Raw genomic sequence first — 17,633 nt, 5'->3', positions numbered from 1 at the left:
CGAATTTCCTTAAACATGTTGAAATTAAGATGTACTAATTTTTATCAGCAGAGCTGAAAACGGCAGTCTCCAGAGCATGGGTCAAGCAAACATGCATAATATTGAAATATTATTATACACAATACCCAATTGCTGCTACGAATTTATTTATGTGCTCACAATATCCATCGAGTAAATCTTATATACACTAACAGTGTATACACCCTATCATCGTTGAATTCATGACATGTGTGCAAAAATTAAATTTTAAATTTAAATTTTATATAATTATTGTTCATCCAGTACTGACAGTGTACATTCTGTCAGTGTAAGAAAGATTAACCCATATCGAAATCGGATAAACAAACATACTTTTTATTTTCTTGAAACAAAAAAATGGATGGAAGCTGATGGAATACTTATTAGCTATAAATTACCACCGACAATTAAAAACATGGAAACGGTGAACTGCATCATGATCATGACCACTCACTGAAAATTTGCATCATCTCTTATTAGTACGAGATACAAGCCAGCAGCCAGCAAAACATAAATCAACAAGATTTCCTGATTTCCGAAATTGGAAATCCATGAATTATTTTTTTATGTAGTAAAGGCAGCTGAAAGGCCGATTTTCTTTATTTTTGGCTTGGTAACTCGTAAGAACAACAGACGTAAATGATAGTAAAACAGTACTACTAGTAAAATCTCCTTTGGCAAACAACCCAAGTGGAAATTGGAACTCCACTTCTACCTTACTCCTTAGCTTTAACCATTTAGGCATTTACCAATTCCAACGCGCTCCAGATGTTTGTTTCACTATGGATTCAATTCCCACCTAAATTGTGCTTAGCTCGAGCATCATCTGTACAAGAATAAAGAGATCACATAACCAAGCAAATCTCAACTGCGGAAAAAAAAAAGAAGATAATTACATTGATTTTATGAAGGATTTTTTTTAAAAAAATTATTATTATGAATAAATAAATAAAAAATTTAGATGAAGGAAGGGTCTTATTTTCAAATCTTTGTATAAATTCTACTTTGCTTTCCAAATTTTTCTGTTAATTCTCAAAATTGAGTACCAAATTACCCAATCTCCTTCCACTAATTGCATTTGCAAGGTACTTTATTCACAAGGTTACGACTGTAACAGCTAAAGTGTGTGGATCTAAGCTTAATGTAGGAGAAAGATATTCTAACAACCTTTTTTCTGTAGTTCTGCCTCCAACTCTATCATACCCATAAATATCTTTTTAAGATTTAATTCAGCCATTCATCCTCTAGTGGAGTTGCCACTGGCCAGTGGTAACATTAATATTAAGCTGAAAATGCTACTAGACATAAGACAGAATGACAAAAGGCAGCCTAAAACTGACATCCAAAAATCTGATTCATCATCATCAAAGCATACAAAAGACGAAGATGGAAACAGAACAGACCTAGTAAAAGTGTAATACCAAAGAGCAATATGTAGGATCCATTTTTCAGTCTTGCTTTTGTACTAGTACTGCGCACTACTAGATATGTCGGCCACAGCCTAATGGATTAGCTTCCATTTCCAGAAATGATGATATTCCTCTCCAGAGAAACAACATGCTAGCCCAAACTTTTGGTGGACTGATCAACATTTAGGAAAGGAGCCAGGGCAAACGGTAGATCTGTTCTAGATATCCCAATACTTCGACGGGTTTGGAGAAAAATCATAGCTTTAACTGGGGCAGTGAGGTGGGGGTGGCAATTAATCAAGAAAATTTTCTAGTTGAAAAGCAGCAGGGAATTACCTGGACCGCACCTTATCTGGCACTTGAGATTACAACGTGCCTCTAGCCTAGCTGAAAGATGAAAATAAACACAAAATCAGCGAATCCAGCGGAAGCCCCAAAAAAAAAAAAAGGAAAACGAAAAACTAGTAAATCATTTGAAGTCCCGGCCAGTTTCTTATGTAAAGTTATTCAAGGAAATATCCCAGATAAAAAGGAAGAGTGAATAACGTACGGTCAGGATTAACGCAGCCGGTGGTACAAGCATCGTCGCAGTTGACTTGAGCTGAGATGGGAACCTCCAAATCCACCGCTACTATGAAAAGAAGCAGAAGAAATGCAAGGGCTGCTCTCTGCTTCTGCATTTTGGGGGTGAATGTGACTGTAAATTGTAACTGGCTGCAGTGTAACGCGTTTGCGGACAAGGGAATTACTTTCTTCAGTTTGGTTTCCGATCCTTATAAAGATATCACAGTGGGAAAGCAGGTGGCCACTAGATTAGGATTAGATTTGCTTAGAGCCACTTGTCCTGGCAACGGGCAAGCTGGACTGGACTAGTAATCATGGCAAACGCCCGTCAGCTTTGAATACCTGTCTGGTCCGGTCCCTTTGAATGGACGGTTTGACCTCTATCAGTCAATTGAATTTTACAGCACCGAACTTGTACTGGACTAATTCAATTTTTGGAATAGGGATTTTTGGAATAGGGGTGTATATTACTTTAATCAAATCCATCGTTCTAATATTCAAATTTATTTAATTATTTTAACAAAATTAAAATTTTATTTAAATTTAAATTATTTATTCATCGAATCGAATTTGAATCACTTTTTTATTGAATTTGAATGTTATTAAATATAAAATACTATTCAATCTTGACTTCACTAGTTGGTGAATCAAACTTGAACGAGCTCTTATCAAATGAATTAGATTCGATTATTAAATAATTTAGTTCATCTTTTAACTCTATTTTGAGGTTAGTTTTACCGACAAAATTAATCTAAACAACTTCTTAACAGGGGCTAATTTCTACTTTCCAAGGTGCCTCGATGCTTTTGGGGAAAGGACTTGGTTAAAGTTTCATGCGATTCAGTCTGATTGTTGTACATTTTATATTACTTAATGTACAATTATTTTGCATTGTTATATTCGTAATAAAAGTAGTGTACAAAAATTAAATATTTAACATATATTCAATACGATATTTTCATGTATTTGCACATCAAAAATTTAAACACGTACAATAACTGGACAGAACTCACAAAACACAACCGCATCAAGTTCTTGTCCATGCTTTTTCACACCATGGTCTAATTGCAAGTGATTACGTGCAGAGAGATAGTAATCTCTTTTTTTTTTAAATATTAATTACACTTTCATAATTTATTTTATCATATAGTCTAATACATGAAAATTTTTATGATAAAAATAATAGTGAAAATGAGATTAACAGAAAAGTAGAGTGCGATTATGATATTCCTAATTTCAAAAAATAATGAAATTAGGAATATTGTAATCTCACTTAAGTGTTTGTTGGATAATGCCACGTAGATAAGCGTATATTGGATAATGCAATTTCATGAGTGAATTCATTTTCGCTAGCTAAGTCCAAGATTTCGTGAAGAGTTTTTTGTAGGAAAAAATCATGTTGTAGAAACACCCAAAAAAAAGGGAGAAGTATTTCGACTTACCCAAATAACCTGAAAGAACTTGAAGAGAAGCACTTTCCAATGTAATTTTGGCCTTTTCTTCCTAAAACGAAAAACAAGAACGATGATAATGACATATTTTTCAACAAACATCAATATTTTGTGTGTGTGTATATATATATATATATATATATATATATTAACAATTGAAAGTACAAAAGTTAATTACAAAAAAGGGGTCTCAGCCCTCCTATCATTTTTTGCAGCTTCTGTTAGCCAAACTGGGAAGTTATTTTCCCATTCTATGTCATTAAGTAGTTTTGTTATAAAATGTGTTAACGTATGACTTCCTACATTAACTGATCTAGGCACAACAAGGAATATGCCAAGCTCAAAACCTTTTGCAAGGTCTGAGTGTGTTTGGATTGGATGATTTGAGAAAAAAATAATCTACTTGCATTATAAAGACAAATTTTAATATATTTTTTTATTTCACATATATCACAACATAAAATGTGTTACAGTAATTATTTTAAATAAACTCATAATATCTTCCAGAATGGTTGCTACGTACCCATCCTATGCATTAATGCTAGTGATGAGGTCAATTGCTGCTTTGCAATCTGACTTGATCAGGATTTTCCTCCATCCCACCACTCAGGCCATTTGAAGTGTCATTCTGATAACCACTGGGCCAATGGCTCAGTGGCCACCAAGGAGGGGCTTAAGTCCCTCCTTAGGCTGTAGGTGAGGGTTGAAACATCACCTGTAGCGAAAAAAATCTAAGAGTTGTGCCAGAGCACTCCCTTGGTCTAGTTGGGTCTGTATACCCACTGGCTCCCTACCACAGCCTCCTTAGACTCCCTCTCTCCCCTAAATTAAGATAGAATAGATTATACAAATATATCGTTACTGACAAAAAAAAGAAGAAGTGCCATTCTGATAATGACTGTGACAGCCCCACCTTCCCCTAAGGCGAACCAAAGGGTTAGCGGACTGCCTGTCCAACTCTCACCAGGACTAACGGTGCAGTTTAGAGCGGTCTATCGCGTTCCGGACTTATAGAGAGATTGGAACCAGAAAGTACATAAAGTAAGGCCTTAATGTTATGAAACAATTTAAAGTGTGGATGTCCCTTTGTATTCCCAAGAGGATTAATTCATGATTTATGGTCATATTATGTATAGAAGTTACAATCCATAAATCTACTCATGTAGTGGAGAAACCGTTTCATAAGTTTCTTCATATTCTTGTAATAGTGGGTGTTTAATAGGATTGATGTTCCTTTAATCTTGTAGTACCTATATATAGAGGTACATTGACACCCTTTGGAATGACTTTTATATTAGTTGGAATATAAGAAAATCATTCTTCATTCCTCTACTCATTTCCCTAATATTTCAATTCCTATTATAGTATTTCATTTTATTAGTTTTACAACACTTAAGAAGTAGTAGTATTTATTCCAAGTACTTTTCAATTCCGTTTTGGTTCACGCTTTAAATGGACGATGGAAATCAAAACTGACGAAACCAGTTCACTTATGCAAGGGCAACAATGTGGGTCGAAAATACATGATATGCTTTGCTTTGTTGTGGTAGGGAAATGGTTTAAATGTTTGTATTCTGTGAAATGTAAATAATAGTGCACACATTTGAATTTTTTTTTTTATCACAAGACAGATCTTCATAATTCATTTCCTATATACAAAATCTAGCGCTTACAAATGCTTACCATGTTATCTGCACAGATGAGATCCTGTGAATTGAGGACATGGTCATGTGTATTGTGGGATTTTAGTTTTGAAATTTGGATCCCCAAGATTATGGCAATGCTATGTTAGAATTCTTAACGTTGTAGGAGCAGTTTTAGAAAAGAATTTCAGTGGCAAACAAATTTTTATCTTCAAAATTGTTCTCCATTTGTCTATGGATCTTACATGAGGTAACTTCATTGCTTACCTTTCACCTCAGTAATAAAATAGGAACATTAAAGTTTGCCCCATTGGTGTCCCTCACAATTGATAATTACAATTGTAATACGTACCCTTCTTTCTGGAGATGTTGAGCATCTACTATTTATGAGAGGATGCGTTAAATTTGTTCAATATATTTTGAATAGGATTGTTAATGGGCTCGAGCTACCCCGCGAGTCTAATTTGACAGGATAGAGCTTGTATCTGAATATTATGCCTGAATTAAATGTGAGTTGAGCATAGGCTTTATTAGAGTCAAATATACATTATATATAATTATATATTTATTTATGAGTTCAGGTTGAACCAGATTTAAACTCGAAACTCTTATAAAAGTATGAGTTGGGCTTTAACCTTCTAATTTAGGCTCGAGTCCAAAAGTCCAAAAACTCTATTTAATTTGTGAGTCAAACTTGGGTTTGTCAAAACTCGATTTAGAAATTTGGATTGATAGTCCTAATTTGAATAGCCTCCAAAATGCTACCATACTTACCATAGGTGTTAGCAAAACGTTTATATTTTAAAGACTCAAGTGAAGGAATTTTACTTAATTGAAATGAATATTATGTTCTAAGTATTAAAGTGACTCACTTTGGAATTTAGATACCAAAGTAGAAATCTGGATATAGTTGAAAGATCAACCCTCAAAAGATAGTATATACATTTGGTAGGGTAGGTTTGGGTTTACCTTAGGTATATATTGTACGTATCCGTCAATCTAAGTACAACATCAATCAGTGTGCTCAAAAAAAAAAAAAAAAAAAAAAAAAATCAATCAGTATTACAGAACTTAGGACAACCAGTACTAAATGCTTTTACTTGATGTAAGGTCATAGAGAACCAACATACATGGGGAAAAAAGCAATTTTCCAAAAAAAAAAAAAAAGAATTATCATGTTTTTCCTTTTTAAACTTAATTTCCCACATAAATAGATCAATCTTTAGTCCAAATATCATTTCTGTTCATCGTTTCAATTATTTAACACAAAAATTCATCTATAGGCAGGAAATGATTTCTCCCACAACGTAAGTTGAAGTGGAGATTAAATTAATAGACAAAATCTCAAATTTGAGAGAAAATAATTGGTCACAGCATATAACAACAAAATTGTTTCCCCTGCATAGCTACTGTACAACAGGCAAAAATCAAATGTAACAGTCCCCCAGACGATTTGAAACCCCTAAAAAAGATAACCCCCAACAGTTCATTAACTTTTTTTTTTATTAGGTTTTTTCTCCATTTTTCACATTTTAAATCTAGGACTATATAATGGCCCACAATTATCTACTTAGGGTTAGTAATAGTAATCTCGATTTGGTCTGCATGACTTCCAATACTGACGTTCTTCTGTTCTTGCACCAACTGATCGTTATTCCTGTCACTGCTTTTCTCTCTTTCTTGATCCTCAATGCTCGTGTCCTCTTCTGGCACCGGTTGAGTAATCTTTTTAATCTCTTTGCTTTTTCCCCACGAGACAACAAATAATGCAGCAATTATGAGAATGCCTCCAAGCAAGCTGTAGCACACAAAAGTATTAGTAGAACTAGTTATATAGAATCCCATGACTAAGACACGTAAAATTTCATAAAACTGCACTTCCGGGAAAAATGAATATTGGAGTTGATGATCTTGCATGGTGGCAATTCAGCATTTCTATTTTTCTTTCTTGAAAACGTAGTAGTGGCAACCTTAGCCATGCACCATCAAGCATATACATATAAACTATATATATATATATATATATTTGGCAATTGACATTGAAGTGGATACAGTACATGATAAAGAAGAAAGTTGGCACATTTTTGTGTGTGACAAACGTACCTTCCCAAGTACAGCTTCTCATCCAGTACAAGTGATCCGACTATTGCAACAAATATAAGCAGCAGTGGATTGAAAACTGACACAAACACTGGACCTCTCATTCCTACAACTTGAGCAATCACTACGAACATGATTCCTGAGCCCACAATCCCCTGCAAATTAAGCAGCACGGAGCATGTGATCGTATGATTGCATGTTAAACGAACAGAAAACTTCAATAATATTTTGCCAGAAATAGTTGATGTTCAATTTTGTCTTAGTATTGACCTACCGCATATGCTACCGTTAGGAGCCTAATATCCCATCCTAACTTCCATTGACTCCAGTCTCGCTGCATGCAAAGTGCAGAAACAGTACCGAAAAGTGATGCAAAGAAAACCACGAGTGCCGTAAATGATTGAGGACATGGGTACACTGCAGCTGCCTTGGCCTATTTCAAGAAACAGAATATGAAACGCAGAAAGTCAATTACAAAATCAAAATTGTAGTATATTGCAAGAATTAAAGAAGCGGTAATAATTGATCTTAGTTACAGTTAATTTTCTCGAGCTCACCTGAATAATCAACCAGAGGGAGTAGAAGACACAGCTGACTATTGCCAGGATAACACCAAGTGCGAGGTTACCAGTTTCAGCAGCATGGGATGGATGATGACTAGTTATTTTCATAAGGTTAAAGTTTGTTTCCCAAATTGTGATATTCGGGCCTTTATAGAATGTAAACAACATTGCCCCGCCAATGCCCATCAATGTTCCCAACACCTTTGCTTTACCTGCCAGTGTATGCCACCCTAAATTTTCCAACCTGAAATGTAGGAAAAGTTAATCTCAATGAAACCACAAATCAGGATGGAAATTGTTCCAGCTACAATTAGAAGTCAAAAAATCAAGTCAAGAAATGAATAAAAAGAATCTATAATCATAGCGACTCGAGAGGCACATACCTCAAACAAACGGCTACTATAAAGGTAATACCAGGTATCAGATTGACCATAGCTGCAGAAAATGTTGCAGACGTAAGTACCAAGCTTTCTAACATCAGATTCTGCCCCAGTGCGCCACTGCAGTAAACAAAACCAAACAATTTTAGTGGATAGACGAAAAAGGAAACATATCACTAGTGGTTTTTTTTTTAAAAAAAAATTATTTGGGGTGTTATAATTCGTTATTTGACAATCTAAATCTCTCATACAAATACATGAGAAATTCCATGATTTAGTGAATCTATACATTACCATATTAACTCAACCAGTGTTCAGTTCCAAAGCGGTATGCCTCTTGTACTTTCCACCAAATTAGTTACAAAAGTTAGAACTGTCAGAGATAGACTAAGTATTCAGTTAGTGTAGAAACCATTGATGATATCGTAAGCGAATTAAACGATCCATGATAATAAATTCGAGTTCTAGCCTAAGAATTTCTAGTTCTAGTTTAAGCTACCAACAACAAGCCCTTTAGAGATTATCTCCACACCAACATTTTTGGAATAACTAACAATCTTGAGGCTATGACTATGAACAAGAACACTGAAGAGTGAATCTTTCTTATGAAGGTATATGGTAAAAAGTCTAACCCAATAAACAGAAGGGCAAATAATGCATGTAGGAATGGGTACCTGAATTGAGTTGCATTGGTAATGTATGCTAGAATGAGCACCTGCACTGAGGTGTTGCATTGGTACGGTTGGCTAACTACAGTAGTATAGGTTGGTAGGTCCGTGCTTTTCATAGGAGTTTCCACGTGTTAAAAGAACACCATGAAGTAAAGCTTCCGAGTTGAAAACGAATAATTGTACTCCACAGAACATAGAACTATTTCTTTTGACAAAAAAAAAAGAGAACATAGAACTATTTCTTCTTTCTTTCTTTCTTTCTTTCTTTTTTTTTTTTTCTGGATACGATGGACCTATATTTATTCTATACTAGAAAAAAGGGAGATCTGAAGAGGCTAACGGGAAAACCGGTGGAGACTAGAAGGTAAGGTTGAACTTTGACCTTCCATTCCACCAAGCCTTACAGGCTTTGGTGGTGGCCATTGAGCCAAACTCAGTGGTTGAACATAGAATTATTTCAAACTTACCCAAATAACCCGCAAAGAAGCGCGAATAAGGACACTTTCCAGGTCAGTTTTGGCCTCTTTTTCCTGCAATATTCAGTACAGGATCAAGGTAGCCGTATTAGAACTTTGTCATGATCGAGGTGTTTAATAGTAATATGTTGGAGTTTGAGAATAAAGAAATTGGGAACTTCAATTTGAGAAACTAGATAAAAAAAAAATATCTATGCAGCACAATCCTCTAGCTCTAATTTGAAAACGAAAAATAAGGCCCCGTTTGAATTTGTTTTGAGAGAAAATTTCGATATCCCGTGAATATCCATCCTACACAATTTTCAATTAGAACGGGAGTTGCTAAGTGCACCAAAAGTTGTTTCTGCAAAATATGGACACATAATTTGCTGAACATGTGAAAAAAGTTGATTTCTATCAATTTTGAACAAAAACCGTAGATTTGCAAAATATTACCAAAGGTTTCCACAAAACCCTCCAGTGCTCCACAAGCCATGCAAGCAAACTTAAATGGTGATGAACATTAAAAATCTTCATGAAGTTTTAACTCCAGAAAATCAGCATGACTGAACGGTATCAATCAAGAAATTATAGCATGAACTCCAGAATGTAATTCAGGTAAAACATATATAACACGTCAAAGAGAAGGAAAACTATAATAATATTAGTAAACATTAGCAGTTACAAATATGATTTCGGACCTTTCAAGAAAGAATGCAACGGGAACAATGAAAGCAGCGCCAAAAAGAAAACGATAAGCCACCAAAACCCTGAGATCCATCCCATCAGTGGCTGCGAGTTTATACATAATATTGATCCCTGAAAAAATTACCTGTACCACCACCATTAGGATTGTTGCCTTCAACCCGTCACCCACTTTGCTCATGGTTGCCATTCGAACCACTTTTTAGGGTTTGATAGGGTAGAGACGGAGTTGAAGAGGTGGAATTATGGGATGGGAATATATATAATACATATAATATAATAACAAGCTAGCAAATATGAAAGAAACCAAGATTGCACCGACATTTAACAAGGAGATGCAATTGCAATGGGACTGTGTTTTGATTAGGTTGCACATAGATATCCAAGAACACGAGAGCCAGTGGGATACCTAATGGCATTGATGACGTAGGGGATGATGTATTTGATGATGTATGCGGTTTCATATATATATATATATATATAGGGTTAATTGGGCCCAGTTTTTTTTTTTTTTTTTTTACTTACAATCCTTCTACTGGACCACCACCCAACCCAACATTCCCCTCCCCAAGTCCATGTTAAATAGAAACTTTTCGGACATGGGTTACAATCAATTAATTTTCTGTAAAGTCTCCTTCATTGTTATGCTTACCCATATACCTACGTGTTGGCTATGGAGACTTAAAATATTGTAACAGCAAATCCCTTTAAACGGTTAAGGCTTGATCCTTCTTAAATTACAGAGTTCTTTTTATGGTTAGCAAACACTTGTGACAATTTGTCCTTGGAGCCTTTACTTAATTATTTTGACCAGATTTTAGAGCTCACCTTGTACTATTTTAGTTGCTTTAACCAATTCCTGCACTTTATTAGGTATTATTCAGTCAAGTTTAAATGCTACACAAGGCACTGGTTCCGGACATCCACCATTTAAGGTTTTTTTCCCAAATTTGTCGGAAAAAAAAAATTTTAGTTTCAATGATGAATGGTTCTTTCTTTTTTTTTTTTTTTTTTAAAACTTTATAAACTTTTTACATTTGAGACATATACTCAAAGTCAAAGCAGCAGAATCCAATTTAGTCAAATGTTTCCATGTTCCCAACCAGAAAATTCAACCAATGCGCGGGGCGGGGTTAATTAAAAAAAATAATAATATAAAGCATTGAAAGATGATGCATAGCAGTAAAACCGCAAAACCGTCGTCCACATGCACTAGGATTTACGACCTCTATTTCATCATACTGGAATTATAGCCTCTATTTAATGGGCTTGTTTGATGGTTGTCGTTTAATAGCATATTTAGGCCAAATAAAAATTAGCTGTATTTGGCATGGCTCCCTGAAAATTTTCCTCACCGTGGATAGAATGTCGGAAACAGCAAATCGTGCCCCTATATAAACTCGAGTTTACCAATGATTTGATCACCGCGATTTGAGTAATCTCCTTTTCTCTCTTGAGTAATTTGCTCAATCTTTCTCTCCTCAAAGCCAAAATTTGCGAGAGAAAGGTTTGCCTGCGCATCAAAGAAAGGGAGAGAGAGAGGAAGGGATTGCTTCTGCATCTGTCGTTGAAGAAATACTAGAAAAAAAAAAAAAATGGGTGCCTGTGCTAGCGTTCAAAAGGGCATGAAGGAAGAGGCTACAGCTCCACCACCGGAGCCAGCCAAGGAGGAGACCACCACCGAGGTGCCACAGGTCCTCGCCCTGGAAGAAAAGAAGGCTGAGGAAAGTGCTCCCGCAGAGGCAGTAAGTGAAATGCATCAATCTCTCACTAATTCTTTGTTCAACGAACGCATTATTACGTACAGGATTTAGATGCCATCATCATCATGTATTATGATCTACTTTGTAAATGCGAATGATATGATCCGAAAGTCTCTCTCTTTTTTTATTTTTTATTTTTTAATTTTGTGTGTGTGTGTTAAAATTAAAGGCACCAGCCGAGCCATCCACGACAGAAAAGGCTGAAGAACCAAAAGCAGAAACCCCGGAAGAGCCGAAATCAGAAACACCTGAAGAACCAAAAGCAGAAAAAGCTGAAGAACCAAAAGCTGAGGCAGCAGAGGCCGTTCCTGAGAGCAAGCCGGCTGAGGAACCAGCCAAGGATACAAATGTTGCAGAAGAAACAAAAGAAGAAAGCAAAAAGGAATAGGATGGACGACGTTTTATAAATTCTAGCAACTCATGATATATTTTTCAATAATATTATCTATAGGGTGGGAACAGGGGATGCTCTGCTGGCAGTGAAAAGAAATGCGGGATTTACCGGTGATTGATTTAAGTCGGTGAATATCTGTTTTTGGGAAAGGGTGTGTACGAATTTCTTGTTTTTTGACAGTTGATAAATTATTAGAAGAAGTTCATTTCAGGTCAATGTCCTTTATTATTCTTTTTCTCTCTGCTTCTTCTTCGTCTTTCTAGTTTCTCCTCCTCCTCCTCCTTTACAATCGACTGCAAACTCGCTCTTTCCACTCTGAAAAAGATCTGCTGCAAACTGGATCTTATATCTTGCACATAAGTCGGCCAGCTACACTATATACGCATTCACATTTCTGGTCATCCGGTCGGACGGACAACTAATCAGATGCGAAATACGACCGAGTGCATGTGAACGTGTAAAAACAATATGGTGACAAGAGAATTGTGGATTAGGATACTGAGATGGAGAACCCAAAACTGCCAAATCACGACCATTATAGGTATGCCAGTGGCACTATTAAGCAGAGGAATTTTAAGATATAATCCACTTGAGGCAAAATTGTCTAAACATAGCAACGAGAAGCATGTAGTAGTGAAGCAAATATCTATAGAAATAGCAACGAGATAAAACCGGGTTTTTCCAATTCAAGTACAAGTTCAAGCTAGGAAATTACAGAAATCAATCCACGAAACATCAACTAAAAAAAGAAAAAGGAGATACTGCTTAAACATCAGCAAGCCGGTTCCTTCAGAAACTTAACCTGGATAATGACTTTACAAAACTTGCCATCAGTTGCTGCATAAGACTTTCCAAATGCTCATTTGCTGCCTGTGAAAAACATTCAACAAAACAACAAGATCAATTTCAATAATGATGCTACTATGCTTATTTGACGCCTGCATTATCTAGACAATATTGTATTGAGACAGCATTCAATCAGGACCTCTTTTCCAGTATTTCAGTTTAACAGCCAACCGTTGATTCTCAAGCCTCATAACCTGATTTTCCAGCCTCATCTTTTCCAACTTCAAGTCCTGTTGTTGGGTGTCCCTGAGAAACTTCTCCAGATCGAGTCTCTGCTCCTGTATTTGCAATTTCTGCTCCTCCAAGTGCAGTAAGCGAGATGTCATCCAATCATCCTGAGACCGGTCTCCCTCACCACCCTCGTTCGTAAGAGAAATCGGATCAGTCTGCTTGTTTGATAGATGATATGCTGATTTTCTATTGCAATCAGAAGCACTCCTGAAACCTGAAACTCCAATATCTTCAAGCTCTCTCATTCTTTTTGCAGGCAGCTCATGACTCACATATTGAGAGAGCTTGCCTTTAGCTTTAAGAGCCACTTTAACTAAATGTTGGAGAGACTGATCATGAGGAAGAAAAAACCGATTCCCATTATAATATGAGCACATTTCTTTAAAGAACAACTGTTTGCTACTTAGAATCTTCATGACTTCTGCCACTACTTCATTAGACAGATCCATTGAGTTCATAAGCTTCGGGTTCTCTACAACCTTACAAGCTGTACCTCTGCCTAGTAAATCATTCAGCCTTCTGTATTTTTTGCTCAAATCATAGAATTTATCCTCACATTGATGTGGTGTTACATGATAACCTCTTTGTACCATGACGTTTGAGATAGCTCTCCACTTGCCTGCCTTTGGGCAACTCACAAATCTAAAACGCTGAACTGCAACATCATCCTCTCCAGTGTAGGAAAGAGCAGTAATCAGAAGCTTTACCATATCATCTGTCCATTTTATCCGCTTGTGTGAAGTTTCTTTTACCCCTCCACCACCTTCAATTTCATTAACTGAACCTTGCACAACATTTAAATGTTCACCAGTACCAACAAAATTGTCTATTTTATTACCCTCGTTATGTTCAGTCAATAGAAGAGGCTTATCAGGTCCTTGCACTCCAAAAGGCAACATATCCAGGAAAAACTTAGGAGGAAACACAAATCCATCATATGAAGGGTAGCTTTCTTGTTGACCATTGACTGGCTTCAGTAACCACTGTTTTTGCATGTTAAGCTGTTTATCTGGCATCACATAAGCACAAGCCAATGAGCGTCCTATATCACATTAGAAAGAACATTCACATCATTTCACATGGAAATTCTACTCTGAAAATACAATTGGAGAAAAATCCCAAAGCAAGAAATTATCCAAATTAAATGTCTCATGTGCAAGATCATCCCCCATGGTTGTGTAAAACAACTAAATAAAATTTTACAACAGTGAAAAGATATAGCACTGAAGATTATAATGAAAGACCTAGATTTTCATAGACACAAGCAAACATCTATGCTTGATTTCAAGATAAATGCTTGTGCTGATGAAAATGTATAAGAAGAAAAAATACCTTGTTGGCAAGTTCTTCAACGAATTTGAGTCACAAATCGATTCGAAATCTATCTGATGAGGCCAAATAAATCTTCTGCATCATAGAGAGAGAGGAGATAGATGAAAGTGAGTGTTCAGAACATTTCATGTATTCACCTTGTTTTGAACGCCGTGGCGAAAAAGAAAAAAGACAAAAAGGACGCCATAAAAGTAGGAATTGTAAACAAGTGTCTTCCCATTTGACAACTGGCTAATGTTTCTGCAACCAGAAGTTCAAAATCATTTAATGACTTTGAGATCACTGTAACTCTCAATTTGTGACATCAGTTCCCTTTTAGAAATGTCTATATTGAGATATAATCATAATTACTTCACATACAATCTGAATTAAGATTAGGAGCCTTTTTTTATTGGGTGAGGGTGAGGAGGAAAGGGAGTATTTTGACATAAGGTTATTAATAAGTTAATCTAGTTGTTACCACAAGCACTTTCATTCGAGTAATCCTACTTTTATGTTTGGAATCCTGTTTACTTACTGAAAGCTACCATGTGAATTGTTAGCCAAGCGCCTTTATTTGATCTGTTAGTGAGTACTAAATAATAAACTAGTATCAATATTTTGGTCTAAAAGCGTAGAAAACCATGTACGACATATAAATTGTCCACTTATGCCAGGAGGCAGTCAGCAGGAACTCTTGGTTATTCAGGATCAGACAAAGCCTATACATCAAAATAAACAGCCAACTTGGATACTTATGAAATGAATTAAGGAGAACTGAACTTCTGATGTATCCACATAACAGAAGCATCATACAAGCTTCCATTAAACATCCAATAGCAATAAATATAGCACAAACAAATGGATTCATCAACGTGCAAATTGACCTATTGAAATAACATATAAAGAGAACATGTATTTCTGGAACCATCCTTTCCGATAAAAAACAGGAGAGATCCAATTATTTGAAGACATCATTGAGTTTGTGCCAGTTACAAGAAAACTACAGTTTTGATTTTTATACCAGATGAAAGCAAACAACCACGGGAAGCAAGAAGAGCAAATCGAGTGAGTGGCCATAGGCATCCAGTTTCAGACTAATTTACAAAAGTACTTTGTGGGCAACTTTTTCCAGAAAACTCTCCAACTTATAAACCAATAGGCATGTTAAAATACCAAGAGACTGCATATGACCAATCTTAAGGGATTAAACTTAGCATGTTAATCTAGACAACAATCTATCATGTTTGCGAGTGTTAAATAGATTACTGCCATCAATAGGCACTCTATGCTGGTCCACACCTGCATTTTATCCTAAGCAATTAGAAGGCAGTGGCAATAAGAAATGCTTGAAGCCCCAATAGCTTTGGAATTTCAAGTCTTAATCCAATATGATTGGCTACAGTTATTTCTTTTTGACATTGCAAAGACTAGCAGATATTTAATACTAATTCTGTGTTATTTGTCATATTTTGTTAATCATGAGATATAAGAAGAATCTACTGTCAGGTCAAAAGGAACCCTTTAACCATGGTGAACAGACTAAAGGATATATGAGGAACCGTACTCAATGCTGGTTCTCACTGTTGTTTGATCCAATATGGTTTTCCAGGAAGAATATGCAACCAAACCTGATGAGAACCTTAAGCGATACAATCTATCCACTGGCTCACGTCCCTTAGCTGCACGAATGCTGAGAAGATTTATCAGCAACCTGCATGAGTTTCAAAGAGGCACAAAAGACTGAAGCATCATGCATAGACATGATAGCTAACATCACTTAAAGAAGCGGCCAAACTATTCATCCCGTAAACAGTGGCAGAAACCCCCTGTTACCATGTATAGCAATTTAGAATCATGCAAACTAGCAATCCAACTAAAAGCAAAATTAATCAAAACATGAGAGAACATCCACCCTTAATATTTCACGACCTATCTTAATGACCAGATTTCCAGAGAGATTAAACACTCATGAGTCAGGACAATACAATATACACCAAATACTAAATGTGCTGTTTTATATGGAAACAAGATATCCATCAAGGATAGAAACTGCCACACCACTAATATGTCTTCATAAATTCCATAAGAATTTTAGACGTGCATTCAGGGATACAAATATCTTAATAGCTCCATAGATTGTGCCAACCAAAAGAAATCAAAGGAAGACAAATTCAAATATGTCCAAAGAATACAATTCAGAGTCGACAGGATCAAACCCCAACAAAGACTTAGCCAAACAACTGATGATTGGCTACTTAAATCCAGCATCTTTTACTAGCTTTATCCAATGACAACCACAATTCTGAAGCATAAATTTCCATTATTATCCTTTTCCAGATAAACATATTTAAACTATTTTCTGCCTCTCTTTTTCTGGGTGTGTTTGGATAGTAGATTATTTGGAATAATTTTTTTAAAAAAATACTGTAGCACTATTTTGATGTGATGTATGTGAGATAAAAAGGTGTTTGGATAGAGTAAATCACTTAAATACAAGCAAATTTGTTACTCCAGTTGGTATCGGCAAATAATGCCAAATAAACTTTAGAAAGTCGAGTACCTCTAGGGAAAAGGAGCCTCTACAACTATTTTTGGAAAAAAAATAAAAATGAGAATGAATTGGACAGTGAAATGCAAGTTTTAATAATCAAGATTCTTTTCCTTCTTTGTTTTTTGCATCTTGTTGAAAGAGAACCTATTAAAAGACAAAAGGCAGTGATAAATTCAAGTGACAATAACATTACTACCTATTGTACGGATATTTAGCAATCAATTTAGACATGCTTTAAATCAAAACACAAAGTTCACAAGATTTTTAATTGATGATGCTGTTAAGCTACCAAATTGTAGCTAATATCAACAATCGACTGACATAAAGGAGAAAAGAAGGTAGTTCGATGCAAAGGATACATGCGTTGTGACTGAGCTCAACAGCTGAAGATAACACCAGAAGAGAAAAGAACAAAGCATGGTGAGCTGGCGAGACATGATGTTTAAAGATAAAGCAGAAACATAAAAAGCTTACATACCTCCCACTTTCTCTTCCCAAGAAATGAAGAAGGGAGAAAGACGACATGCGTTGTAGTAAACATAGAACATTGTAGAAATCACAACTGGTAAAAAGAT

General features: G+C 35.8%; 3 protein-coding genes and 1 long non-coding RNA gene across 4 annotated transcripts; 1 reads left to right on the top strand and 3 right to left on the bottom strand.

Moving 5' to 3' along the window:
- Positions 1-434: 434 nt before the first annotated feature.
- Positions 435-2,253, bottom strand: LOC113761171. The gene is made up of 3 exons (XR_003467121.1): positions 1,978-2,253; positions 1,764-1,814; positions 435-844 (listed from the first exon to the last, which is right to left on the bottom strand). It is a non-coding gene; the product is annotated as an uncharacterized LOC113761171 (long non-coding RNA).
- Positions 2,254-6,560: 4,307 nt separating this feature from the next.
- LOC113759274 (WAT1-related protein At1g68170-like) lies at positions 6,561-10,140 on the bottom strand. The gene is made up of 7 exons (XM_027301840.1): positions 9,956-10,140; positions 9,267-9,329; positions 8,132-8,248; positions 7,743-7,992; positions 7,460-7,618; positions 7,189-7,340; positions 6,561-6,883 (listed from the first exon to the last, which is right to left on the bottom strand). Exons 1-7 carry the CDS (start codon positions 10,138-10,140, stop codon positions 6,652-6,654), a joined length of 1,158 nt encoding a protein of 385 aa, XP_027157641.1. The 3' UTR covers positions 6,561-6,651.
- A 1,202-nt stretch (positions 10,141-11,342) lies between these two features.
- On the top strand, positions 11,343-12,279 carry LOC113764089 (cytochrome c1-like). The gene is made up of 2 exons (XM_027308142.1): positions 11,343-11,704; positions 11,892-12,279. Exons 1-2 carry the CDS (start codon positions 11,555-11,557, stop codon positions 12,108-12,110), a joined length of 369 nt encoding a protein of 122 aa, XP_027163943.1. The 5' UTR covers positions 11,343-11,554; the 3' UTR covers positions 12,111-12,279.
- An 811-nt stretch (positions 12,280-13,090) lies between these two features.
- Positions 13,091-17,583, bottom strand: LOC113759273. Its single transcript, XM_027301839.1, has 3 exons — positions 17,537-17,583; positions 16,136-16,218; positions 13,091-14,235 (listed from the first exon to the last, which is right to left on the bottom strand). Exons 1-3 carry the CDS (start codon positions 17,581-17,583, stop codon positions 13,091-13,093), a joined length of 1,275 nt encoding a protein of 424 aa, XP_027157640.1.
- Positions 17,584-17,633: the final 50 nt, after the last annotated feature.

This window comes from Coffea eugenioides, chromosome 2, assembly GCF_003713205.1.
Source record: "Coffea eugenioides isolate CCC68of chromosome 2, Ceug_1.0, whole genome shotgun sequence".
NCBI lineage: Eukaryota > Viridiplantae > Streptophyta > Magnoliopsida > Gentianales > Rubiaceae > Coffea > Coffea eugenioides.
Note: the sequence above shows the minus strand (reverse complement) of the source record. Positions and strands in the feature narration are given on the sequence as shown.

Bases quoted from the DNA above. Each gene is read 5' to 3' on its own strand.
- LOC113764089 (XM_027308142.1), top strand. From the start codon at position 11,555: ATGGGTGCCTGTGCTAGCGTTCAAAAGGGCATGAAGGAAGAGGCTACA. The intron at 11,705-11,891 runs GTAAGTGAAATG...TTAAAATTAAAG, and splicing joins AAAGTGCTCCCGCAGAGGCA to GCACCAGCCGAGCCATCCAC.
- LOC113759273 (XM_027301839.1), bottom strand. From the start codon at position 17,583: ATGTCGTCTTTCTCCCTTCTTCATTTCTTGGGAAGAGAAAGTGGGAG. The intron at 16,219-17,536 runs GTATGTAAGCTT...AAACTCATGCAG, and splicing joins TTGGGAAGAGAAAGTGGGAG to GTTGCTGATAAATCTTCTCA. The intron at 14,236-16,135 runs GTTTGGTTGCAT...AATGTGATATAG, and splicing joins TCGCTTAAGGTTCTCATCAG to GACGCTCATTGGCTTGTGCT.
- LOC113759274 (XM_027301840.1), bottom strand. From the start codon at position 10,140: ATGAGCAAAGTGGGTGACGGGTTGAAGGCAACAATCCTAATGGTGGTG. The intron at 7,993-8,131 runs GTATGTGCCTCT...CCTACATTTCAG, and splicing joins ATAGTAGCCGTTTGTTTGAG to GTTGGAAAATTTAGGGTGGC. The intron at 7,341-7,459 runs GTAGGTCAATAC...CTTAATTTGCAG, and splicing joins TCCTAACGGTAGCATATGCG to GGGATTGTGGGCTCAGGAAT.